This window comes from Equus przewalskii, chromosome 5 (genome assembly GCF_037783145.1).
Source record: "Equus przewalskii isolate Varuska chromosome 5, EquPr2, whole genome shotgun sequence".
Taxonomy (NCBI): Eukaryota; Metazoa; Chordata; class Mammalia; order Perissodactyla; family Equidae; genus Equus; species Equus przewalskii.
Genome location: NC_091835.1, coordinates 82542906 through 82570759, shown reverse-complemented (window position 1 = coordinate 82570759; position 27854 = coordinate 82542906). Strand labels below are relative to the sequence as shown.

The following is a 27854-nucleotide window of genomic DNA, read 5'->3' as shown; positions in this document are numbered from 1 at the left end:
AATGAACTCCTCCTTAACACAACTCACCTCATCCTCCTTTTCCCCTACAGAACCCCAGGCCCCTCTCCTGTAACTGGGACGCTATGTCCCAGTTTCCACCTGAATCTGTGCTCTCGGAATTGCAATTCTTTGATCCCAAATAAACCCTTTGCCTCTTCAACTGGCTTCTGTTTTTGTAGGTGGACACAGGTCAGAGGATTTCGAAACCTTGTCGAGGAAAATCTGAGAAAAGTTTCACTTCAGATGCGACCTCGAATGTAATTTTTCTTCCTCCCACCCCAACTGGAAGCAAGCAATCTTTTTCTCAGCCTAACTGGATTGTCCAGGCGACATCACATCGATTAGCTTGGGCTTCGCTCCGCCCCGGCGCTCCGCTGCTTCGGGCTGGAGCGCGGCATCCCGGAAGTGGGCTGAAGGCCTTTAGGCGTCGGCGTCGTCGACCTGGAGCAGCGGGCCGCCTGGGAGTCCCACTGCCGACATGGCCCCCCAAGACGCGCGCTACCCCTGCTCCTCCATCGAGGACGACTTCAACTATGGCAGCTGCGTGGCCTCGGCCAGCGTGCACATCCGCATGGGTAGGTGGCGGCTCCCCGGCGCCCGTCGCCCCTCGCGGCCCTGCTGCGCAGTCGGCCCGGGGAGGCGGATTTCCGGGTTCTCGCGCCCGCGCGCCCCGGCCCGCTCGGAGGGCGAGCGGGGTGCGGGGGTTCCGGGGCAGAGCCCTTCCGGCCTCCGCTGCCCGCGGGGCTCCGGGGACGCAGGCTCTGCCGGAGCGGCGCCCCGAGGGCGGGGGTCCCCCAGCCGGGCGCCCGAACGGCAGCCTCCCGCTGGAACCCTGTCTTCTTCGGTTACACGGCCACCCCGGAGAACCTCGGCCGCCTTCGCTTGGCAGCTTTCAGTTAAAAGAAACTAGGGGTTGCTTTTTCGGTGAAAATAGGTTTATTGGGCCACCGTGGTGACGTCCGCCCGAATGTCGGCGTCCCCGCTGCGTGGCTTCGGTTTCGGTTTGGGGACCGCCTGTCTCGGGTCTGTCTGCGTGTCCTTGCGGGACTGTAGGACGGTGGGCGCGGGGGCCTGTGTCCCCCGCGGGGCCTGGAAGGCAGCGTGTGTCCGAGCGTTCCCGGGGCGCCGCGGGCCTCCCAGGTGGATCAGGATGCCTGCTTGGTTTCAAGTTGCTGTGCAACCTCCAGTGGGCAGAAGTTATTATGAATTTGAAATGCCCAGCTTCCCGTAGGGGGGATTCATCATCCGCTCTGGTTCAGCCAGTGGGTCACAGAAGCGTCCCCCGGTGTTCTTCCTGTCTGGGCACCTGGAACTTGTTCTGGAAAAGGAGCTGTGAAGCTCTGATAAACTAGTGATCTCTATCCCTACCATCTCTATTTCTGGAATCGAATTTTGGGATTATTTTGGCAAGTGAGCTCAGTTTTTTTAATTAAAAATTTTGATTTTTGGTGAGATACAGATAGCGTGAAGAATGTGCCACTGGAACTGTTTTTGAGTGTACAGCTCAGTCGTGTTAAGTGTATTCGCGTTGTTGTGCAACCGCCCTCCAGAACTTGTCCTTCTACAAGACTGAAACTGCATCCATCGAACAGCTCTTCATTTTTCGCCTCCCCCCAGCCCCTGGCAACTGCCGTTCTGGTTTCTGTTTTGTGAATTTGGCCACTCTGGATGCCTTGTATAAGTGGAATCGTACAGTATTTGTCTTTTTGAGGCTGACTTTTTTCCATTAGCGTGTTTTCAGAGTGCATCCGTTATGTAGCATGTGTCAAAATTTTCCTCCATTTTAGGGCTGGATAATATTCCATTGTAGGTATAGACCACATTTTGTTTTATCTATTCATCTATTGGTGGACGTTTCAGTTGCTTCCACCTCCTTGTGAATAATGCTGCTATAAACATAGGTGTACAGGCATCTCTTCGTGACTCTGCTTTCAGCTTTTTTGGATCTATACCCAAAAGTGGAATTGCTAGATCATGTGTGTTTTAGTGAGAAACCTCATTTTTCCTCTCCTGAGTAGTTCTTCCTCCTGTGTTTGTCCTGTGCTACTTACACAGAACGCAACTTCTGAAACTTCTGGTCACCAAAAGCATGGGGGTGTTTCCCCACACCAAGCAATTCTCCACACCACCAGCTGGGTGTCCTGCAATTTGACTCAATTCTGACACGATCTAGTATGAGATGGTGTCAGATCCCACAAGTTAAGGGCTCAGTCCCACAAGACTGCCCCCCTCCACTTGAGGTTGGAGTTGCAAGTAGCAGGTCCCCAGGTTCCCCACAGCTTCTGTCAGACTGGGCTACAAATTGGAGGTTCCCAGAACCCCCTTATTAGGTTTGATTAATTTGCTAGAGTGACTCACAGAACTCGGGGAGACACTTACATTGACCAGTTTATTAAAGGATGTGATACAGGCTGCAGACGAACAGCCAGATGAGGAGATAAACAGGATGAGGGCTCAGAGGGTCCCAAGCCTGTTGTATTGGGGTGCATCACTCTCCCAGTATGTGGATGTGTTCCCCAACCTGGGAGCTCCGCAAAGCCTGTACTGTTGGGATTTATGGAGGCTTCCTCATATAGGCATCGTCAATTATCAACTCCATTTCTAGCCTCTCTCCCTTCTCAAGAGAATGGGAGGCAGGGCTGAAAATCCCGAGCTTCGAATCATGGTGAGGTCTTCCAGCCTTCATGCAGGAGGCCACCTAGAGTCACCTCATTAGAACAAAAGACACTCCTATGGCTCAGGAAATTACAAGGGTTTCAGGAGCTCTGTGCCAGGAACTGGGGACAGAGACCAGGGTATATTTTCTGTTATCTCACAATGTGGTAATTGTGTTTGTAATTTTTTTGAGGAACCAGCATACTGTTTTACGTAATGGCTGCACCATTTTATATTCACACCAACCTTACACAAGAGTCCCAGTTTCTTACATCATCACCAATGCTTGTTTTTTCCCTGGAAGTTGCCATCCAAATGAGTGTGAAGTAATATCTTATGGTGGTTTTGATTTGCATTCCCTAATAATTAGTGACCTTGGGCATGCTTTCATATACTTATGGGCCATTTGTAGATCTTTGGAGAAATGTTATTCAAGTACTTTGCCCATTTTTTAAAATGGACTATTTTTTAAAGCAGTTTTAGGCTCACAGCAAACTGAGTGGAAAGTACAGAGAGTTCCCATATAGCTCTGCCCCTACACACACAGCCTCCCCTACTATCAACATGGTGCACCAGAGTGGGACATTTGTTACAATCCATGATCCTAAATTGACACCTCATTATCACCCAAAGTCCATAGTTTATATTAGCTTTCATTTCCTGGTATTGTACATTCTATGCGTTTTGACAAATGTATGATGACAGATCCACCATTATAACATCATACAGAATAGTTTCAGTGCCTTAAAAATCCTCTGTGCTCCACCTCTTCATCTCTCCCTCCCACCAACCCCTGGCAGCCACTGATCTTTTTACTGTCTCCGAGTTTTGCCTTTTCCAGAGTGTCATATAGTTGGAATGATACAGTATGTAGCCTTTTCAGATTGACTCCTTTCACATAGTAATATGCATTTAACATTCTTTGTGATGCTATTGTAAGTGGAGTTTTTTCTTAATTTCCTTTTCCTTTCCAGCTTGCTCATTGTTAGCGTATAAAAATTCAACTGAGTTTTGCATGTTGGTTTTGTATCTTGCAACTTTGTTGAATTCATTTATTAGTTCTAACAGCTTATGAAATCTCTAGGGTTTCTACATGTAAGATCATGTGCATGAACAGAGGTAATTGTGCTTCTTTCTTTCCAGTTTGGATGCCTCTTACTACTTTTTCTTGCCCAGTTACTCTGCCTGGGACTTTTCTGTTGAACAGAAGTGGCAAAAGCAGGCAATCCTGTCTTGTTCCTGATCTTAGAGGAAAAGCTTTCAGGTTTTTACTGTTGACTATGATGTTAGCTGTGGGGTTGTCATATATGGCTTTTGTTATGTTGAGTTAGTTTCCTTCTCTTCCTATCTTATTGAGTCTTTTTATCCTGAACAGTTGTTGAATTCTGGCAAATGCTTTTTCTGCATCAAGTGAGATGATCATGTGTTCTTTTCCCCCCATCACTCTGTTAAAATGGTGTGTTACATTGATTGATTTTTGTGTGTTGAACTATCCTTGCATTCCAGGAATAAATCCCACTTGGTTGCTAATTCTTTTAATCTGCTGTTGAATTCTGCCTGCTAGTCTTTTTGCTGAGGATTTTTGCGTCAGTATTGATCAACGATATTGATCTGTAGTTTTCTTTTCTCGTGGTGTCTTTGGCTTTGGTATTGGAGTAACGCTGGTTCGTAGAATGAGTTTGGAAGTATTCCCTCTTCTTTGGTTTTTTATAAGAGTTTGAGGAGGATTGGTGTTAAAGCTCAGCTTTTTATTATATGTTTTTTAAACCAGTGAGGCATTCTCAGATTACATCCATCTACAGCATGGACAGTGATGATGTGATGTGTTAACGTAATTGAGAACTGGTGCTGCAAGTACTGGGGGTGGTTTAGAACTCCTGGCTGTCTCGTGGCTGTCAGATGAGAAGGAAGTTCTCTGCTGATCCCAGAAGTGATAAAGAAAGAGAATGAGTCCCTTCAGGGAGGGGCAGGGAGAGAAAATGGCAGCCACTGCAGGACATTAAGTTTCTGTGGAGATGGTATTGGGTGTGTGAAAAGAAGGCATTTATTAGAGAGATCTTGAGTCAGGGTACTGCCATTAAGGAAACATTTGGATCATTAATATACATTTAATGAAAAAAATGCTTTATTTTTAAAGCCATCCCTTTTTACTGCATGTAAAGGTAGTGAGAAATAAAGTTTTGGAAGTCACAGTTGCTGTCCTTAAGGCATTAGTTAGGTTGGCCAGTAGCCAAACTAATCTGTGATAGCAGGTCGATTAAATCCTCAAGTGCCAGGTCTAGAGGGAGTGTAGGGAGGGAAGTGAGAGTGTGTGAACTGGGATAATCTAGGAAAGCTTCACGGAGGAAGCGGAATCCCAGTGGAGAGCTGGGTTTGGACATGTGAGTGCTAAACAAATTTTGTAATAACAACATTATAATTTTCCTTGGAATTACAGTCCCTAACATAATATATACATATGTTTTTCAGAAAACCTAAGTTTCAAAACACTTATCTAAAACAGCACAGTTGTTTGCAGTGAGGCTGGGGGGCCTAGAAACCAGGCTTCATAATCCCCAGATGAGTGCTCTGTCCACCTGTCTTGGATATAGTTCCTTAAGAACAGCTCCTATGAGTTCATTTCCTCTTGAAGACTCTGGAACTAAAGAGACAAATTATCTGTACCTATACATCCAATGTTAGGACAGGCATAATTTGGTGGGTATTTTTGCCAATAAAATTCTTCAGAAAGCTTTGTGGGTCTCCTGTGATTCGGTACATAGTTGTGTATTTTTAGTTGGGGGTCTTTCTAGTTGTGGCATGTGGGACGCTGCCTCAGCGTGACCTGATGAGCCGTGCCATGTCTGCGCCCGGGATTCGAACTGACGAGACCCTGGGCCGCTGAAGCAGAGTGCACGAACTTAACCACTAGGCCCAGGGCCGGCCCCTCCCATGATTCTTATTAGCTAAAAGCCACACCCGAAAATATCTTAGAGTGAGTTTGGCTGAGACTGCTGAGGGACAATCCTCAAGCTTCCCAGAAGCCCTATTGTTTAAATGGTTTTTCTGAGGTACAATGTTGGATATTTGTGAGGTTTTAACAAAGGGTTTTAAAATCGCATCCTCTGTCTCTCCTCTTGCATTTTGGTATAAGCAGCAAGAAGCCAGCAAGCACCTTCAGTGCTTTGTTTGGAAGTCACCTTAGTTTGATCACCCACTTCATTAGGCACATTTTTCTACTTTCCGTGTTCCCACAGGTGACAGTGTTGCTACATTTTTTGTCGGTTCATAACAGGGATTCTCTTCCCTGCAGTTTCGTAAGGTTTTCCTCACTTTCCTTTCAGCCCTGACCCGCAGCCTCCTCAAAGGCGTCATCCTTCTACAAACAGTTTCTTTAAGGCTTTTTGAGCTTTCACCTCAAGGAACTGCCAACTTCTACTCACTGAGTGATTCCAAAACTCTTGCATATTTTAGGTTTTTGGTATGGCAGCACCCCACTTCCACATACCAAAAGCTCTGTTAGTTCTCTGTGTGTTAGCAAATCACCACAAAACTTAGTGGCTTGAGTAAACATTTATCATCGGTTTGTAAGAGTCAGGTGTCTGAGTGATTCCAGTTCAGGGTTTGTCATTGGCTGTGGTCAAGATGTTGGCTGGGGCTGTGGTCATCGGAAGGCCTGACCGGTGCTGAAGGACGTGCGTCCGAGAAGGCTCACTCATCACGAGTAGCAGAAGGCCTCAGTTGCTCCCTGGCTGTCGCCACGACGTGGATCTTTCCATGGGGCTCCTGGCAGCGGCTTCTCCTGAAGCTGTCATTCTCAGTGGGGACAGTTTTGCCTCCAAGGGAGTGAAAATTGGCTCTTGAGGTAGAAGGCAGAAGAATCTCAGATACCGCAGTGGTTCGCAGCCTTCCAGAGAGCGGCCGTACATAACCAGATGGACGGTATGTCTGTGGCATTAAAGTTTGATTGAGAGGCTGTTAGGAAAGCAAGGTCCAGAAGGCTCTCCCTAGGTGGGCAGTGATGGAACAAAGCGTGAGGACTGCCTGCTGCGAGTGAGCTAAGAAGGAGCAGGTAGGTGCCCTGTTGCCTTTTGTGGTTGTCGAGGTATAATTGACAGGCATTGCCTCTTGTGACTCAGTCTCAGAAATAACACACACTGTGACTTCTGTCTTATTTTTTTGGTTAGAATTGAGTCACTTGAAGGGAGTGTCAGAGCATGTGGACGTATTTTAAACCGCCATTCCGTGTGAAGAAAGTGAAGGGCGTTCCAGGCAGAGGAGGCAGGAAGGGCAGAGGCCCCGAAGCAGGAAGGACTGGGCGTGGTTGGGGAACCGAGAGGCAGCCACTGTGGGGGAACAGAGTGAGGAAGAGGAGCAGTGGCTTGAGAGGAGGTTGGAAAGGTTCCGTACCACGCAGGGCCTTGGAGGCCCCGTAACAGCTTTTAAATTTTATTCTAAGTATAAGGGAAGCCATTAAAAGAATGCAAGCAGAAAGTCACGTGATATGGTTCCTTTATGAAAAGATCACTGACAGCTGTGTGGAGAGTGGATTGGGACAGTAGGTGGCACACAAGTGAGAGCAAGGAGACCAGTAGAAGGCTGCTCCCGTCCAGGCCAGAGATCATACCGACCTTGACTAGGGGGGTGGCCGAGGAGCCCAAGGAGGTGCACGTGCTCTGCGTGGCAGGTGGAAGCTGCAGTAGTTGCTGCTGGAGGGGAGAAGGGCAGGGAACCGGAGAGCACTCCGAGGGTTTTGGCTTGGGGCTGTTGGTGCTGGTTACTGATGAGAAGGCTGCACAGATGTGGGTAGAAATGAAGAGTTCCTGTTTTGGCCACGTTAAGTTTAAGTGGAAAGGGGAGAAATAGAAATAGAAAGGGGAAAGGTAGAAGGGGAGAAACCAGGATTCCAAAAAAATGGAAAGATATTACTGTTTGGCTTATGTTCTTTTCGTATCGGATCTTTTATTTTTCCCTGTGAGTATATCCTTTGCCACTTTTTATATTAGTTATTCAAAATGGGTGTCAAGTGTTGCTTTTTCTTGGGTTTTGGTTTAAGGTCCCATTTTTAAAGAGTATAGGAAAGTTGTGATCTAGAATATCTGTGTAAGGATTATTTTTGTGATGAATCTATTGGCTTAGCCAGGTTTCTTTAAAATTTTTTCTGTTATAAAAGTAGTGTTTATTGGTGATATATAAAAAACACAGATTAGCAAAGAACTGAACATGAAACTCATCCTCAGTCATACTGCATGGAGAAAACCATTGTTGACACCTTGGTGTATGTCTGTTCTTCCAGTCTTTTTTCATGTACGCACTGGGGCATACATGCGTATACAAATAAACATTAAACACGTGTTTTGAACTGTAGGACACTTCTGTGAAATGATAAGGATTAACGTTAACTTTCACTCTTGAGAATATATATTAAATGGAATAGATTTGAGTTACATGAGGTATGTAATAGTGTATCAAAAGTAAACAATATGAGTTTTTTGCAGTCCAGAAAATCCCTTGGGGGAATACGGTTTGACCTTTGGTTTAGGAATTAGATTCACAGAAAGATAGCCCAAAGAAGAGTGCCCATGGCAGTAATATATTCTTTTGTCTGCTTTTGCGGAAAAAGTGGACATGACCTCCCAAAGCATGCAGACATCAGGGCCTTTCTTTCTTTCTTTCTTTTTTTGGTGAGGAAGAGTGGCCCTGAGCTAACATCTCTGCCAGTCTTCCTCTACTTTGTATGTGGGACGCCTGTCACAGCATAGCTTGATGAGCGGTGTGTAGGTCTGTGCCTGGGATCTGAACCCACGAGTCCCAGGCCACTGAAGCGGAGTGTGCAAACTTAACTACTGAGCCACCGGGCTGGCCCCATCAGGGCCTTTTAAGAAAGTAAGTTGTAGATCTGTTGTGGAGATTAGCACGGTTTATCTCCTTTTTGTTCCAGATGTATTCCTACACCTAGGCCAAAATACAGCTGATACTCACTGTTACGTGAGTCATTGGTTAATTAAACTGTGTGTTGAGGAAAACCTGTTTAAGACATTAGGAAAACCTTACTGTATATTTTGGAAAGGGTGCCAGAGGAAACATTGATTAAGATTTAATTTGGGGGATTAAGTCTTTAGTGTTTATGAAGATCCTCTTACTCTTGTAAAATATTTCTTTGTTACTTGGTATTTGGCTGACATGCCATCAGAGCACTTGCTCCTTCCTTGGGAAGCCAGGTCCTCAGTAGGCCTGGTCTCAGAAGGAACATTTGTCATCAGATGTTGCCGTGAGAGGCAGGAGACAACCTCACATCTTCCTCTGCTGGGCACCTGCCTGAGCACAGCGCTCTACAGAAGTTATGTGGCTCCATTGTTGCTTCAGAATCATACCTTTTCTCTCCCGGACTGGCAAAATACACCTTTCATTAATTCAATATAAACTTATTTAAAAGTAAATAAGATTCAGTGAGTATTTATTCCGTGCCATCCACTTGGCTGGGTGCTGGGGTGGGAGAATGACTGAGACGTGCCCTGTTACAGGGAGCTTTTCAGTCTGCAGTCTCCTGGGAGTGAAGGACAAGTAGTTAATAGTTAGAGAGGAAAGCGACGTGGAGTGTGTTCAGGGTCCCTTGGGCAGACGAGGAGGAACATTTAATTCAGACTGGGGAGCTGAGAAAGGCTGAATCTCGAAGGACTGTTAGCAGTCGGCTAAGGGAGTGGGGAGGGTGGTGCTGGCATCGCGTATACATGGAGGAGGTGCGACTGTTGCTGTCTTCTTTCTGAAGCTGGTGTGAGCTGGGTGGCCACTGTATTACTTATATCATCTATGCATCAGAAGACTTTAATGAGTGTTATTTAATCATTAAGCCTTGGAGTCGACTTAGAGATGTTGATAATAAAATATTCTGAAAGGGAGAGTTTCTTATTGTATAAAAACCAGAGGCAGGGGGCCGGCCTCGTGGCCGAGTGGTTAAGTTCAGGCTCCGTTTCAGTGGTCCCGGGTTTCACCGGTTCGAATCCTGGGTGTGGACATGGCACTGCTCGTCAGGCCACGTTGAGGTGGCGTCCCACATGCCGCAACTAGAAGGACCCACAACTAAAAATACACAACTAGGTACAGGGGGGCTTTGGGAGAAAAAGGAAAAATAAAATCTTAAAAAAAAAAAAAACCAGAGGCAGAGGTACTAAAAATGAAAAGTAAAAATAGGTGAGAGAAAATAAATTTATATATTATTTGCCTTTTAAGGATGTTTCATTTTGGGGCAACATTTCTACTGCTTAGAAATTAAGATTTCTTTTTTCAATTTATATCCAGCCATAAGCTTTCTGTTCTTGCTTTTCAGTTTCAAGATAGATTTGTTCTTTAAAAATGTCCCATTTTGGGCTGGCCTGGTGGTGCAGCGGTTAAGTGCCTACGTTCCGCTTTGGTGGCCTGGGTTTCGCCAGTTCGGATTCAGGGTGCGTACATGGCACCGCTTGGCAAGCCATGCAGTGGTAGGCATCCCACGTATAAAGTAGAGGAAGATGGGCGCGGATGTTAGCTCAGGGCCAGTCTTCCTCAGCAAAAAGAGGAGGATTAGCAGCAGTTAGCTCAGGGCTAATCTTCCGGGAAAAAAAGTCACAGTTTTAAACTTTTGCTTTGTTGTATGCTGCTGTGTACAAATAAGCATTTAATATTTTCATTTTATTTTGATGAAAACATTTGCCTTCCACCCCATTAACAGTTTTTTTTATGCTCATACTTTTGGGAGGGTAGTTATCACTTAGAATTTTTTATTCCTTTAGAAGTGTTTTCTTTTTTTTTTTTTAGTTTTAGTTACAGATTATGTGAATTAAGAATTAAAATGTAGAAAGAATACATATAAAAATGTAATGTTTCTAAGAAGAAATTTGATCTCGCTGTTCTATGATAAATGCTTAAGAAAATAGTCACGTGTCATTGTTTTCTCTTTCAGCCTTTCTAAGAAAGGTCTACACCATCCTTTCTCTGCAAGTTCTCCTAACTACAGTGACGTCTGCACTTTTCTTGTACTTTGAATCTATACGGACATTTGTACATGAAAGGTAAGGTAATGCAATGATTCTGAATCATTTTCAGCCACTGCATATGATCAAAAGGGCATACCATAAACAAAGTTCATTTTTTCTATTAACGTTTGAGGTTAGAATGTAAAAAAAGTTCATTATTAGCTTCTATAAATAAGGTTAGTTTTGTTTTGATAAGGAAACTGTACTACAACATGGTATTTACCTCTGCACTGTATAGCTTACGGTTTCATTGGGCTAAATCCTCATCTCCTGGAGTAGCATTAAGGATTTTTACTTTATGCGGGTTTTTTTGTCTTATTTTTTTGCTTTTATTAGACTTATGCCCTGTCCCCAAAGCCTAAGACAGTGCTTGAAAAATAAAGGTGCTTAGAAAATGTGTGTTTAATTTATGTCAGTATTGGCTCCTAAGTAGGATAATTTCACCCAGGAGTTTTCAGAGGAGCCCCGTATGATTCAGCCCTAATTTGTTTAAGATCTCACCTCCAGAGTGATGATTTCCATGGCTAGAAGTGGTGTAGATTCTTTATATTGAAGGAAAGGAGAAATAAAGACTGAATACTTTCTTAGAAGGAGACAATTTCTGTCCTCCTTCCCCTCTGAAAGGGGGGCTTCACTCTCTTAGTTTCCTATTTGGGGTGAAGTTCTTTAAATTACAGCTATGTAGTAAATACCCTAAAAAAGTAGTTAGGTATAAAATTTATTATTTAATAACTTTTCTTTATTGTGTTTTAGTTAAAAAAAAACAGTATGCTAATTGCAAAAATTCCTCAAATATGCTAGAAGTTCATGCAGTAGAAGGAAAAGTCTACCCCCTCACTGGGGGCTCTTTTCTTTCTGCTGCTCCTCCCGCAGCACACTCCGCACCTTCCCAGATGGGAAAATAATTGCTTTTGACAGTTTGGTGTGAATCCTCCCAGATGTTTTTTCCTGTACTTTCACAAACACATAAAATAGACAGATTTTATTAAATTGGATAAAACTATCTATGCTATTTTTTATCTTGAAAATGCATTTAATTTTATGTCTTTCAGTCCTGTCTTAATTTTGGTGCTTTCCCTTGGATCCTTCGGTGTGCTTCTGGCATTGACTTTGCACAGACATAAGCATCCGCTTAACCTGTACCTGCTTTCCGGATTTGTGAGTACTTCACAGTATCTGTCCCTTTAACATTTATTCCTGAGTTTTAAATTTATTTCATTAAATGCATATACATATATAACAGTAGCAGAACAAAATTGAGTTTTTAAAAAACTCAAATATTTTAGGAAATTACTTGTAATTTTCTAGTCTTTTAGAATTTTTACCATCCATCAATTTCCTTGTTTTTCCTGTCAGTATTATGATATAGTGGAAAAATAATGAATTGGAATCACATAACGTGGCTTTGCCACTCTCTGATTATGTGACATTTGGCAGGGCATTTTACCTGTCTCTACCCAAGTTTTCTCACTTGTAAAAGGAAAATATTAAAGTAGATTATCCCTCTGATGTTTTTGACCCATAATGTTCTGTAATTTTCTTGGGAAAAAGGAGGTGGCCTTGATATTGTGGCCTTAATTTCATAGACCTTAACTTCAAATCTTTCTGATTAACTCTGTTATTTTTATCATATCACTCTGTTCTTTTAAAGGAGCACTTTGCTCTGTTGATATGCTCCACTAAGTTGTTTCAAAATCGTAGTTGGGACAACTCAGCCTTAAGTCATGTTTGTTGAGATATTAATGAAAGTTAAACGCAACTACTACCTAAAAATTCAGTCTTAGAATATGACCAGAGGAGTTGCTAAGGCTCAGGTTGCTTATTTGAAAAATTATTTTTTCTGTTCTCATATCTAATATGACTTTGGGTTCTGACCTCAACATTTACTTCAAAACATTGCAAACTAATATTAAGGATATTTATCGTCAAACAAGAGTGAAAATCTCTTTATCAGATTAAAGTGCTTTCAACTAAAGGAAGTCTGTGAATTCTGATAGCAAGTTTATGTTAATAAGATGAAAGAAAAGCTCATGACTTTGGAGCTTCTAAGAAAGGTTATTCATTTAAATCTTAGGCTCTTTTGTTTGCCAGGGATCAATACCCTAACCCAAGTTATCTCAGGTAGCAGGGAGTTTATTTTAAGGTTACAGGAGCTTGGGCACCCACCAACCCAAACCCACCAGGCCTCAAGAAGAAAAGGAACTAGTGGAAGTTTCTAGAAATAATGCTGTTGTAGGGGGTTCAACAGCAAGCGTTTGGGGTCTTCTCTCCCTTCTTCCATTACATCTCTTCTCTACCATACATCTGTCCTTACACATAGTTTTTTCCTTTGCTGTCTTTGGTTTTTATATTGTCCATTGTGGGTCCTCATATGGTTAATTAACCTTTTAGCTTTAGCTCCTGCCGCCATTGCTTCATTCTCTGAGTTTAGATTCCTAAGTGAGAAAGAATCTGATTGGCACAGCTTATTATTGGCATGGGTCACATTGTAGATTGTTAGCCAGTATATGGGTTGGCAGCCTTTGGGTTAGATGCCAACTCCCGTCTCAGTCAGCTGTGTCCTAGGAGAGAGGGAGGAAGTACAAAAAGAAACAGCATCATAGAGTTCCTGTTCAGCTCTACATGGAGCCAGCCTCCTTTCAAAGACCGTGATTGATTTCTGTCTGGGAAAAGGGCATGGACCACCTTTGGTCCAGCAGAAAGAGGACTCACTGGAAAAGCATCACCCAAACGCTTAAGGGCAGGTGATCATTTAACTGCTGCAGCTGTTGAACATGTCCTTAGCTAGAATGGCCTAACAAATAAGGAAGCGTGTAAAATACACTTCAGATCTCAGAGACCTCTGATACTCGGTGATTTTGTCCTGCTCCCCCTAAATAGGAAAGGAGATGGATCTTATGTCGCCTTAGAAGTCGTGTGTCTGTGTGTGTATAGACACACATTTTAAAAGGGGCATTATTTGGGGGCAGTGGTGTGTTTTCCTAGTCCAGTCTTTTCTCCTGTTTACACTGTCCTGTTTCCTTCAGATACTTGAGTATGGGGTAGGATTTCTTACCTAAATCATGTCACAAATATCAAGAATGTAGTATAATGATAGTGCCCAGAAAAAATATTTCTGTCATCTTTTGCCACCACTTCTCTGACCCTACCCAACAACGTTATAACAAAATGTGGCAGTGGCTTCATTGCCTCCACATTTGTATACAAGTTCTCATACCATTTTTGCTGTGGTTCTGATGGTTTCTTGATTTCGGGGAGGGGAGGGTCTGGGGAGTGCTGCTACTCGGACTGTGATTACACAGCCACTGTTCTTAATTTGGCTTTGCCTTTATGATCTGGTCTGTCAGATGGTTGATAAAATCTAACTAGAGTAAGCATATAAAACAAGAAAAGATATGTCACTAAAGGGGAAAGAACTAGAGGGTAAAGCTCAACATCCCTGAATCTTTCATTTAGGATAGGAGTTCAGCTACTTGTGGCATGACCTAAACAAGGACAAAATAACAGTGGCTTAAACAAGGTGGTTTACTTCTCATTTGTGTGACACTCGAATGACTGTGGGCCCAGGCACCTGGTTTGGTTCAGGCACTGCTCAAGTGCTGCACGGTGTAACGTAGCTCACCGCTGTGTCCACATTCTATCCTGTTATTTTTAAAAAATGAGAAGAGAGGGGCTGGCCCCGTGGTCGAGTGGTTAAGTTCGCGCGCTCCGCTGCAGGCGGCCCAGTGTTTCGTTAGTTCGAATCCTGGGCGCGGACATGGCACTGCTCATCAGACCACGCTGAGGCAGCGTCCCACATGCCACAACTAGAAGAACCCACAACGAAGAATACACAACTATGTACCGGGGGGCTTTGAGGAGAAAAAGGAAAAAATAAAATCTTTAAAAAAAAAAAAAAAAAATGAGAAGAGAAAGGGGAGAGCAAACCTTGTTGCTTTTAGAAGTTGCACACTTCTCTACTCACATGCAGTCAGCCAGAACAGAGTCCTGTGACCGGATCTAGCTGCAAGGGAGGCTTAAAAATGTAATGTTTAGTCTGTTTAATGTATCCAGGTAAAAATTCTGTTACTAGAGAAGAGAGAATGAATCTTAGGAGACAGTTTCAAGACTTTCCCACACCAAAGTACTACCTAAATATTCTATTCTTCTATGTTTGTTTGTGTGAGATATTGGGGTTTTTGTAAATGTGCACATGATTTGCAATTTTGCTTTTATTTGCATTACAGAGAGTGAGAAAAATAGAATTTTCTATGTTATTTCTATAATCTTCCTGTTACAGGTAGGAAAAGTCCAGTGAATTTAAGGAGTGATGGGATCACAATTAGAATCTAAATATTCTGAATACGTTGAGGTCTCATTTTCGCTATGGTGGGCTTATTATCTGTTGCACATTGTTCACAAGGCAGCTCTGAAGTTAAAGTGAGATCCTGTGCATGGAGTCACATTGAACTCCCAGAAATTAGAGCGTGTGCATGACATAGGGTACATTTTATGTATGTTTGTGTAATTTCAGTTTCTTTCTCGTAGACTCTGTTGGAAGCTCTGACTGTGGCCTTTGTTGGTAAGCCATTATTGTACTTCTCTATGTTACAGTAACTTTTTTTTAACTTTTTCTTGAGATTATGATAGTTTACAACCTTGTGAAATTTCAGTTGTACATTATTCTTTGTCAGTCGTGTTGTAGGTGCACCACTTCACCCTTTGTGCCCGCCCCCCCACCCCCCCCATTCCCCCCATTCCCCTGGTAGCCGCTAATCTCTTTTCTTTGTGTATATGTTTAACTTCCACATGTGAGTGGAGTCATACAGAGATTGTCTTTCTCTGTCTGGCTTATTTCGCGTAACATAATACCCTCAAGGTCCATCCATGTTGTTGTGAATGGGACGATTTTGTCCTTTTTTATAGCTGAGTAGTATTCCATTGTATATATATATACCATATCTTCTTTATCCAGCATCAGTTGATGGGCACTTAGGTTGCTTCCACGTCTTGGCTATTGTAAAGAATGCTGCAATGAACATAGGGGTGCATGGGACTTTTGAAATTGCTTATTTCAAGTTCTTTGGATAGATACCCAGTAGTGGGATGGCTGGGTCATATGGTATTTCTATTTTTAATTTTTTGAGAAATCTCCATGCTGTTACAGTAACTGTTTAATGTGGGAAAATCTTTTGGGTAAAAAGATGTTTGGGGCTAACGCTTAACATCATGGAATGTCGTATTTCAAAAGTATGGCATAGGGTGAAGATGTCCTAAAATAGAAGCAAAAATTAAATGTTTGTATTCACGTAGTTTAGCTGAGCTTAGAGGCAGTGGAAGGAATTAGGAAAGCAATAAGAATGGAGAACAGTATTCATGTGCATGTATCCATTTATAAAAATAAGACAACCGTGGGTAGTCTTTTTCCTAATGTAAAGGGATCTTAGAGGAACCAGAAACACAGGTTTTGAGCCATGTGTGTTCATCACATGGGCTTAGCCTCTGAATTGCCTGCACTGAACTGTGCTGTATGGTTATATCCTCGGATTTTGTCAAATGGCGCCTCAAGAAACAGTGGTAATTTCTGTTTTGCATTTGGTGTTAAATATGTGTTTGAAAGGGAGTGTCTGTTATAATTACTTGAGGTACCCTATGTAATGCCTCAAGTAAAAAATGTCATGATTTGTTAACAACAGAAATTCCACTTGTCTCAAAATGATTGACCTGGTGTACCAAAAAAGTCAGAATTAACTATTACTTTCAACAACAGTAAATTGTTAATCCTTTTGGTTAATGTATTTATCTCTCCCTATTTTGTCATTACTGTTTTTAACCTTTCTACGCCAGTTTTATTCAATCTGTATATTGTTTGTATCTTCCTTTTATAAAAGAATCAGAATATAAGCAAATAATAAGAAATAACTACTAAAATAAATAGGATTGAAGTTTATCAACATAGAAAGGAAGTATTATTAATATTTACTTATTATTAGTGTTATTATCTATTAATGTTACTTTCTGTAAACCTTATTATCAAGTCTCTCTCTGGCCTCCCCTGCTCCTACCATTTATAAGGGGCACGAGAGAGATTTATTTCAGTGTTATTGGAATTGGGGCCAGAAATTCATAGATGGGCTAATCTGAGAACATCATTTTCTTCATTAATTACAATATTCTTTTCCTAATCATATACTGAAATTACTGACAAGAAGCAAGTATTTTCATGTTTTATCTTTTCTCTGGTCACCTTCCTAATCTTATAATGGCATAAATAGAGAAATTCCAATAATGTAACATTTAGGAATAGAAAGAACTTGGATAATTAATGCTGAAAGATTAAAAATTGGTTAAATGGTTTTGGGTTCAAAGCACTTAACTTGCTTTAAAGAGGTTATAGTTTAGCATTCTGTTAAAATGTTAAGCAGTTGTTTTACAGGAGTCCATCCAGTCCATCCAGATGGTCCTTCTAAAATTACAAAGGGGAATTTGGTATATATTCGGTAAACCACCAGTAATGTCCTCCAGGGTCCTGTAGATGTGGGTCGGAAGCAGTTAGTGGTTCGTTTCTGCTCTCGGCAGGGTCAGTGAATGGCGGGTGAGCCCAAACAGCCCTAGTATTTTTCTTGCCCAGTTTTTTTGATTTGGGCTGATGAACTGGGTGTGTAGTTACCCAAGTGATTGCTAGAGTCGCTGCTGTCCGGAATTCCCAGCCAGCTGCAGGACGCAGAGTCATCCCTGTTGGTGTTGCAGTTATAGTGGACAATCGCCACAGATGGTCAGAGACTGCGGCTGGGACGGGGATGGGTGAGAAGCATTCCCCCGTGTCCCAGAACTCCTAACTGGCTAGCTGTGTCCTCTCTCACCATCATTTCTTTAACGTCCTCATGATATGACCTCCCTATTTTGTATGAGTGAATATTTTGGAGCCTGTTTATTGCATTAGGGGTGTGGTTTTACTGTACCAATATTCAAGAGTGAATAAGGCATCTTTTCATAATTATTTTTATTGGCAAGTAGTACAGGAGAAAATAAAGCATTTCTGTTAAAAGCCAGAAAAAAGCTGTTTTATAATGAGTATGTTTATATGCGTTTTTAATCAGTGTTTTGTCATTTTACAGTTACTTTCTATGATGTATATATTGTTCTGCAAGCTTTCGTACTGACTACCGCGGTATTTCTTGGTTTGACTGTATACACTCTACAATCTAAGAGAGATTTCAGCAAATTTGGAGCGGGGTAAGTTATATATTCCTGGCTATGATAGATAGATACCTTTAATATTATAGGTGGTTTTGAGAGAAGTGCCACACTGTTAGCTTTGGATACTGTCTTTTAAAATGAGGGGTAATGAGAGGTCATCTTTTTGAGTATTAGGGCCAAAGCCTATGGTCCCAGAGCATAGAAAGAGGTGGAAAGTGGCTTCGAGTCATTTGCTTCCCCTCTACACTGAAGGGCAAGTGCATGTCTTTTCAGAGTGGCTAGGACTGTGTGCTTTACGAATGGTATGGAATTTACCTAAATTATTTAGGTCTCTGCCTTAACATAAATGTTACCAAGACCATCCACATTTTTGTGGCAAAAACAAGGTAACTGTGGGACCAGCCTGGTGGCGCAGCGGTAAAGTTTGTGCACTCTGCTTCGTGGCCTGGGGTTCGCTGGTTCCGATCCCAGGTGCAGACCTAGCATTGCTTGTCAAGCCATGCTGTGGCAGGTGTCCCACATATGGAGTAGAGGAAGATGGGTGTGGAGATTAGCTCAGAGCCAATCTTCCTCAGCAAAAAGAGGATTGGCAGCAGATGTTAGCTCAGGACTAATCTTCCTAAAAAAATAAATAAATAAATAAAATAAGGTAATTGACCCAGGTGTTGGAGATGTCTGCATGAACTTTAAAAACTTTTTGGTCCATGTACATTAACCTGTATCTTTTTTCAAACTAATAAATATATGGAATCATCCTTTTTATATTTGGATAATGGTACTGTGTTGCCCTCACCTGTTGAGAATGTATAGACTCTTTTCTAAGCTCACAATGGCTTTCTGTTGGCACATAATCACCCAACCATTTTCTGTTCTTTTTCCTGTTACAACACTGAAAATTTATAGAAGTGTACTCTTGCAAAACTTTCTTCCCTCCCCTTTTTTTCCCCCTGGTAATCCAGATTGCCAGAAATCTCTATTGGGATAAAATATAGTTGGTCAGCCAACATGGACAATTGTGCAAGATGCTGAAATAGTTGTATTAGAATGGAGATTGATTTAGGGAGAGGCAACACTGTTTCTCATTTCCTTGTGTGTGTGCGTGGGGGATGTTTCATACATGTTTGTGTGTGAGATGTGCTGGAAGATTTGCTCTCGCTTCTCTTTTCCATCCCAGTCTCCAACTGTGCTCCTCCCCACCCGTCCTAGCACGCTCTCTAGAACTCCTGTTCCGCCAAACAGTCTCCCCTGTATTTCAGCCTCTTTATGATAGATTCTTTCTTCCTTATCTCAGCTGAAACTTGAGTCCTCCCTGAGAAGACTGTTCTCCAGCTGCTTGCTGTCTCACACCCTGTGTGGTTTGGGGTGGGGGTTACTGTTGAAACTGTTTCGGTCCTCTAGTACCATTTCACTGTTCCTTCAGCGTGGTGGAAATTCATTGCTTTAACGCTTACGCTGTCTGGCTGTGCACTTCCCACCCTTCCTCAGCACTGGCACCGATTCCCTTATTGCTGAAGCCTCCCTCATTCTTTGAAGACTTTTGCATTGAACCACTTTTCAGGCCTGTCCATCACCTTAGCTTCTCAATATCTCTGGCCTTCTTCTACTTGAGCACCTTCTGTCTCCCTGCCATGGCGACATTGTGGACCTTATCATAACTAGGGATTGTGCTGTTGCTGAAATCTTAAATGCCAGCGTCCCACTTTCTTTCTTCAACCTTCTGTCCTTCTAGCTCTCTCATTTCTTTACTCCCATGACACCTATCTACTATGCCTGTTCTTCAGCTACTGCTATTGCTGTAATAAACTATCCTTCATCTCAGACCTAGGAGTCTCCTGTCTTCTACCTTTATCCATGAAACTGTGCCAGGCTAACTTATTAGCTTGCAAGTAGGGTAAAATCTCAGATGCTTTACCGTTCCTAATACCACCTTCCCCGTACTACTTGGTGAAGAAGCTTTGGAGTTTCCCTAGGGTGTAGTATGAAAAAGCAAGTCCTGAGTCTCCTTCAGTCTTGAAGGATCTATACTGCGAAGTGGCATGATACTTCATTCTCACTTAGATATGCTAGATGTATCCTGAGAAATTTTGTGGCCATTCCAGCAAAAGAACTGAGAGCTGGAATCTCACCATGCTCTCAATTCACCTTGAGACGTAAGTGTCTCATAAACGTCAGTTAGGTCAAGTTGCTTGACAGTGTTGTTCAGGTCTTCTGTATGCTTACTAATTTTCTGCCTATGTTTCCTATCAATTAATGTGAACGTGGTGTTGAAATCTCCAACTACAGTTATGGATTGGTCTGTTTCTCCTGTCAGTTCTATAAGTTTTGCTTCACGTTATTTGAAACTGTTTTTAGATGCATAAACATTTAGGATTATGTCCTCTTGATGACCCCTTTATCATTATGAAGGGGTTATCTCTGGTAATAATCTTGCCCTAAACTCTGTTATATTAATATAGCACCCTGGCTTGCTTTTGATTATATAGCATGGTATATCTTTCTCCCTCCTTATATTTTTAGCTTATTTGTGTCTTTATAGTTAAAGTAGTTTTCTTTTAGGCAGCATATCATTGGATCTTGCTTTTTTTTAATCCAGTCTAACCATCCCTGATATTAATTGGTGTGTTTAGAGTATTTACATTTAATGTGATTATTGATACGGTTGGGTTTAAGCCTACTATCTTGCCATTTGTTTTCCTTCTGTTTGTCCAGTCTGTTCTGTGTTCCTTTTTTCCTCTATCCTTCCCTCTTTTGGATTTGATTCCATTAGTCTCCTTTATTGTTTATTAGCTATAGCTCTTTTAAATAGAAGTTAGGTTTTACAGTATACCTCTTTAAGGCATCATAGTCTACCTTCAAATCATAGACCATTTCATATCCACTGTACTTTCATCTCCTCTCCCTACCTTTGTGCTGTTGTTGTCATAACTTTTAGTTCTACAGTAGGTTATAAGCCTCATAACACATTGCTATTATTTTTGCTCTAAACATTAAATTATCTTTTGAAGAGATTTAAGAAATAGATGAAGTCTTTTATGTTCACCCATATATTTACCATTTCTCTTGTTCTCCATTTCTTTGTGTAGGTCCAAGTTCCCATCTAATATTTTCCTTCTCCCTGAGGAATTTCCTTTTAACATTTCTTATAATGCTGTTCTTTTGCTCTCAGCATTTGTGTATCTGCAGAAAATCTTTATTTTAGGAAATATTTTTGCTGGGTATAGGATTCTGATTGGGGTTTTTTTTTTCTTGCTTTCAGTGCTCTAAAGATGTCACTCCGCTATCTTCTGGCTTTTTCTGACAGGAAGTCTGCTGTTGTTTGTTCCTCTGTGTGTAATATGTCTTCTATCCCCTAACTACCTTTAACATTTCCTCAGGAATTTTCAGTAATTTGATTAACGTTTTCAGTAATTTGATTATGATATTCCTTGGCGTGGTTTTTTTCATGTTCCTTCTTCTTGGATCTGTCAGTTTAAAGTTTTCATCAGATTTGGAACATTTTCGGGCATAATTTCTTCAGATATTCTAATGTTCCTCCTTCTTTCTCCTCTCTAAGACTCCAGTTCCAGGGGTGTTAGGCTTCCTGATGTTGTCCCATAGTTCACTGATGCGCTCTTCATTATTTTTTGGTTAGTTTCTGTTGCTATTTTCAAGTTAAATAATCTTTTCTTCCTTAGTGTCTAATTTGCTATTAATTCCAACCAGAGTACTTTTCATTTGACAAATTGTATTATTCATCTGTGGAAATTTAGTTCAATTTTTGTGTTTTAAAAATATATATCTTCCATTTCTCTCTTCATGGTGATGCTTTCCTCTGCCTCCTTGAACATATGGAATATTTTTTAATGTCAATGTTTACTAATTCTATTATTGTGTCATTTCTGAATTTGTCTCTATTGATTGACTTTTCTCCTTGTTACAGGTCATATTTTCTTGGTTCTTTAGCGTGTCTTGTAATTTTTGATTGGGTGTTGGTCATTGTAAATTTTACATTGTTGGTTGCAGAATTTTTTTGTTTTCCTTTAAATATCTTTGGCTTTGTTCTTCCAGGAAACAGTTAACTTCCTTGGAAACTGCCTGAACCTTTTGAGGCTTCCTTTTAAGCTCTGTTAGGCAGGTCCACAACAGCTTTTAGTTTAGGGCTAATTTGGCCCCACTACTGAGACAGTGTCCTTCTGAGGATTCCTCCAAGCCTCATGTCTTAGGAGGTCTCTCCACTCTGGCTGATGTGAAGGTGAACTGTGTGAGCTCTGTGTGAATGCGAACCTGGCCTTGTGTGAACTCTAAGGGTTGTTAGCCTGCTCCTCTCTGGTGGTTCTTTCCCCAGCCTTTGTCATTTCCTCACGTGTATGCATCGATCAGTACTCAGCTAAAGACTTGAGAGGAGCCCTCTGTATATCACCAGAGCTAGCTAGCTGTCTGTATAGCTTCTCCTCTCTGGAACTTTGGCCTGCAAATTCTAGCCACCTTGGCCTCTCCGACCTCTGAATTCTTGTCTTCACCACTCAGAGAGACCACAAGGCTCCATATGGGTTCCTGTCCCTACACTGTGGCCTCGAAACTCTCTAGCTGGGCCAGCTGTAGAGCTCACCTCCTTTGTTTCTCTTATCTCAGGAATCACTGTCCTGTGCTGCTTGCTGTGCAGTGTCTGAAAACTGTTGTTTCATATATTTTGTCTGGTTTTATTTATTTTTTAAAGATTGGCCCTGAGCTAACATCTGTTGCCAGTCTTTCTTTCTTCTTCTTCTTCTCCCCAAAGCCCCCCAGTACATAGTTGTATATTCTAGTTCAGGCCCTTCTAGTTCTGCTGTGTGAGACGCCGCCTGAGTGTGGCCTGATGAGCAGTGCTAGGTCTGCACCTAGGATCTGAACTGGCGAAACCCTGGGCCATCAAAGTGGAGCGCACGAACTTAACCACTGGGCCATGGGGCTGGCCCTATTTCTGGTTTTTATTTAAGGAGGGAAAGTAAATTTGGCCCCTGTACTTCCTTGTGGCCTGAAGCAGCAGATGTGCATTGAGGCCTCCAAGTCTCATATTTGATAACCAAGGGCTGAGTTATTAGACATCTTTTGTCATATAATTATACTTTATATATATAATATGTAATTATACTTCATATAAAGGTGTGAATGACAGCTCATAAAATTATAGCAGTGGCAAGTTTACGTGCATAAAATTAAGTTCTTTAATACATCAGAATGAGAGAACATGGGGAACTTTAATGGATGTGCATGTTCACAGAATAACTTACTATTGTTATTTGGTTTAAAAATGCAATTAATGTCATTTATTCATGTATATATTTTCTAGAAGTTTTATGGATCTATGAATTAAAATACTTGTAATGGTATTTCTGCTTATATCCATATTTTCTTTGTATTCCAATTAAAAACTTTAAAAATGATACTCTTAACTAGTTTTGTACGCCTTAAAAACAAATATTGAATAGCTAGCTATTCTTTCAATTTCTGGGTATTCTGTAGTATTCATTATATGTTTATGAATTCTTATATTTCAGTTATTCTTTGGCAAATATCAGGATGGATTTATTTCTTCAGAAAATGTTGAATGGGTTTACAGAGGTTTTTGGGAAGGAATAATACTCTGAATTATGAATGTTTTGTTTTTATAGATTGTTTACTGCTTTGTGGATTTTGTGCTTGTCAGGAATCTTGAAGGTAAGTTATTTTAAAATGGTAACTTGAAATAGAATTCTGGTCATGTCAATATAAATAATTTTTAAAAGCTATAAGAGGTACTCTTATGTTAGGACACTTACTTATAATTATCTGGAACATTTGTATATAGAATGATTATAAAATTATCCTTAAAAAATCAAAGTCTTGGGGGCTGGCCCCGTGGCCGAGTGGTTAAGTTCGCGCGCTCCGCTGCAGGCGGCCCAGTGTTTCGTCGGTTCGAATCCTGGGCGCGGACGTGGCACTGCTCGTCAGAGCACGCTGAGGCAGCGTCCCACATGCCACAACTAGAAGGACCCACAACGAAGAATATACAACTATGTACTGGGGGGCTTTGGGGAGAAAAAGGAAAGAAAAAAAAAAAAAAATCTTTAAAAAAAAAAAAATCAAAGTCTTATGTTAATCAGTATTATTGCGTGAAAGATGAAGAACAGATGAGCAAAATTATACAGAAAGAGGCCCTCACATGTAATTGCTAACCTCCAAATGGCACATGTAATTCTGAAAATGAAATATATTTTTAAATAATTTATATTTGGAATGCTAGTGTTCAAAGTCAAGGGGGTAATTTAATAGAAAGGAGGATATCCATCAATTCATCCATTCATTCTTTCATCCAACAGAGGCGAGGGTGGACCTGCCTTGCCTTTTTCTCCTTTTAACATTTGTATTCAGAGTTGTACAGCATTATTACATATGTATGTAGCATATGTAACTTAAGAATTCTTAATCCTGTTCTGAACTATAAACTTACTACTTTAATCTCTCGCCTGTAGTTCTTTTTTCACAGTGAGACAGTGGAGTTGGTCATCGCTGCTGTAGGGGCCCTTCTTTTCTGTGGATTCATTGTCTATGACACACACTCGCTGATGCATCGGCTGTCACCCGAGGAGTATGTATTTGCTGCCATTGACCTCTACTTGGATATCATCAATCTATTCCTGCACCTGTTGCGGTTTTTGGAAGCAGTTAATAAAAAGTGATTGAAAGAAATGGATTCATTAAGTAATTAAGTTTGAAATATAATTAACTATTAAATACTTTTATTACTTCAGATCTATTACTATAATATAGTATAATAGCAATGTATGTATTACTATTATATATACTAATTATATAGTTATGTGCAATATAATATTAAATGTATAATATAATTACTAGATTATATAATTGTAAATCTTACTATTCTTTATGGTATCTTGTTTCTAAATCCTTGATTTAGAATCTCAGGTAAGAGATATCAGTATTCTATTTTTCAATCCTAAATTTGCCATATATAGATTGTTCATTTGCAATTCAAAAAGAATTTCATGAGTAGATTAGTTTAAGAATACCAATTTATCTTTGTCTAGTGATTTTATCTAAATTTTTTCTTAATTAACATTAGATTTGATTTTGATTTTAAAGTACTTCTGTCCTTACCTATATAAAGTATAAATCTCCTTTTACTAGGAGATTTTAATCTTATTTAGAAAGAAAAAAAATATAAAAGATAAATTCCACAGAGAATTGTTCAGTACTATATTAAAATTATATTAAAATGTCAATGACATTTCATTATAAAATGATGTATTAAAAATTAAGTCTTGGGGCCGGCCCTGTGGCTGAATGGTTAAGTTCGCATGCTCCGCTTCCATGGTCCAGGGTTTCGCTGGTTTGGATCCTTGGCGCGGACATGGAAATGATGCGGGGTTGGTGAGCCGAAGAGTCGAAAGAAAGATTTCTTAGACTGTTAAGATCTGGCAGTAGTGCTCTTTTATTTAGAGAATAGTAAGGAATAGCATGGGGACAGGACCCATGGGCAGTCAGAGCTGCTGCGTGGGGACAGGACCCACGGGCAGGAGGAGCCACTGCTGCTGCTGCTTCTGCTGCCCCAAGTTGAGGGTTAGAGCTAAATTTAAGGCATAGGTATGTGAGTTATCTCTTTACAAGACAAAAAAAAGTTAAAATGGTACCAGTGCCGGTAGGGTCCGGCCATTGGGCGGTCCCACAACTTTTAGATAAGAATCAAACAGGATTGAGTAAATGGTAGAAGTCACCGCTTAAATATTATCTTCAGCTAAAGACAAAGGAGGATTTTGGGGTGGGGGGTCAGTTACATGAAGTTGCCAGACAGTAAACAACTTAAGTTCTTGCCTTCCCCATTAAGAGTTTCCAGAGATAAGGCCATCCCCCCTTCCTCCTGGCGCAGAGAGGGAGGCATGGAGATTTCCTTCACAAATGCAACTGTCTCTGATCAAAGGGCAAGCAAATTCCACTCCTCAGAGCCTGCTTCTCATCTGCAGTTTTAAAATGAAGCAGCCTAAAATCCTCATCAGTACCGCTCATCAGGCCATGCTGAGGTGGTGTCCCACATGCCACAACCAGAGGAACCTACAACTAGAATATATAACTATGTACTTTGGGGAGGGCTTTGGGGAGAAAAAGGAAAAATAAAATCTTTAAAAAAAAAAAATCTGAAAGTCAGGTTTTTGACATAAAATTTGACATTTTTTCAAGTACAGATTTTCCTTTTTAAAATTACAGCAGTGTACCAGTGGCCAATGAAACTGGCAAATTCCCAAAGAACCACAGCCGGGGGCGCTTAAACAGACATTAATTTTCTCACATCCTGAAGGCTAGAAGACTGAGATCAAGGTTTCGCAGGGCTGGTTTCTTCTGAGGTCTTGCTCTTGGTTGGTAGATGGTCATCTCCCTGTGTCTTCACATGGGCCTCTCTCTGTACTTGTCTCTGTCCAAATTTCCTCTTCTTATAAGGATACCTGTCATATTGGATTAACGCCCACCCTAATGACCTGATTTTATCTTAATTATCTCTTTAAAGACCCTATCTCCAAATATGGTCACATTCCAGGGTGCTGGGGGCTAGAACTTTGCAGTGGTCTGAATGTTTGTGTCCCTCCAAAATTTATGTTGAAACCTAAAGCCCAGTGTGACAGTATGGGGAGGTAGGACTTTTGGGATGTGCTTAGGTCATGAGGATGGAGCTCTCATGAATAAGATGAGTGCTCTTATAAAAGAGACCCTACAGAGATCCCTCACCCTTTCGGCCACGTGAGGTGACAGCGAAAAGACCAGTCCATGAACCAGGAAGAGCCTTTAACTAGACACCGAATCTGCCAGCACCTTGATCTTGGACTTACAGCCTCCGGAACTGTGAGAAATAAATTTCTCTTGTTTATAAACTACCCTGTCTCTAGTGTTTCGTTAAGGCAGCCCTAACAGACTAAGAGAGACTTCATTTTATGAATTTTGGGGGGACACAGCTCAGCTCATAACACTCACTAAGCATCTTTTCCCAGCTATGGAAAAGTTTAAACAAATTAGTAGTATAGATTTAATCTCTGGTGAATTTTAGATGTAAATTTGACTCCATCATTATCAGTTATTTGTTGAATACCCAATTGCATGATGCTATTGTGGGGAGTGGAATTGGCCACCCCAAGATATGTCTCTTTGGCATGAGGATTATTTGAGGCTGATTGCTTTTGATAATCTGAGACAGGGAAGGAGGCTCTGAGGAGTAGAATTTACTTACCCTTTGTAAGGGACATTTACGTTGTAAAGGAAATCTCTATCTGTAAAGGTGCCTCCCTCTCTGTACCAGGAAGAAGAAAGGAGATGACCTTATCTCTAGAAACTCTTAATCAATGGGGAAGGCAAGGACTTAAATCTGCATTTGTTTATTGTGCTTATCTGGTAATCTCCTGTAACTGACTTCCCTCCCCCTCCCAACGTTGGCACTTCTTTAAGGATTAAGCATCTTTCCTTAGGCTAGGAACTGATTGCTGCGCTCACCTCTGACCACCCAGCTTGAGACAATAGACTTGCCTCCTGCTATGCCCACCGAGATAGCTGACCCACTATCTGCTGTGTCCATCAAGCGCTGTGCGACAGGGCAATCTTGTGACTATTGTGGGAGGGACATTTCAATCACATGTGAAATATCCTGTTTGTGGCTATATAACCACTCTGTGCACCCCACTTCTTCGGTGCCCTTTCTTCCTTCGGGAAGAAAGGCCCCAGACCATGTTCCTCATAAAGCTTTGTTTCTCTTGCGATTCTGTCTCATGTGAATTTAATTCGTTCTCCGGCCAGACGAACCCACTTTGGCTAGAGGAAATGTCTTCCTCCCCTACACTATACTCAAGTTTAACATAGCAGAGTAGGTAATAAGTTAGAATCCTTTCTGTGCAGCTTCCTTCTTGTATCTCCTTTGGCAGTTGCTCATTCTTCCTTCTTTAGGTCTTTTGCCTCATCTTTACAATACAATAACAATACCTAGTTTATTGGGCTGTTATAAGGATTAAATGAGATGGATATATCATATAAACT

General features: G+C 41.3%; 1 protein-coding gene across 1 annotated transcript; it reads left to right on the top strand.

Moving 5' to 3' along the window:
* Positions 1-27580, top strand: TMBIM4 (transmembrane BAX inhibitor motif containing 4). The gene is made up of 7 exons (XM_070621965.1): positions 1-575; positions 10574-10682; positions 11699-11804; positions 15174-15207; positions 17744-17861; positions 23456-23501; positions 24296-27580. Exons 1-7 carry the CDS (start codon positions 479-481, stop codon positions 24500-24502), a joined length of 717 nt encoding a protein of 238 aa, XP_070478066.1. The 5' UTR covers positions 1-478; the 3' UTR covers positions 24503-27580.
* The last annotated feature ends 274 nt before the right edge of the window (positions 27581-27854 follow it).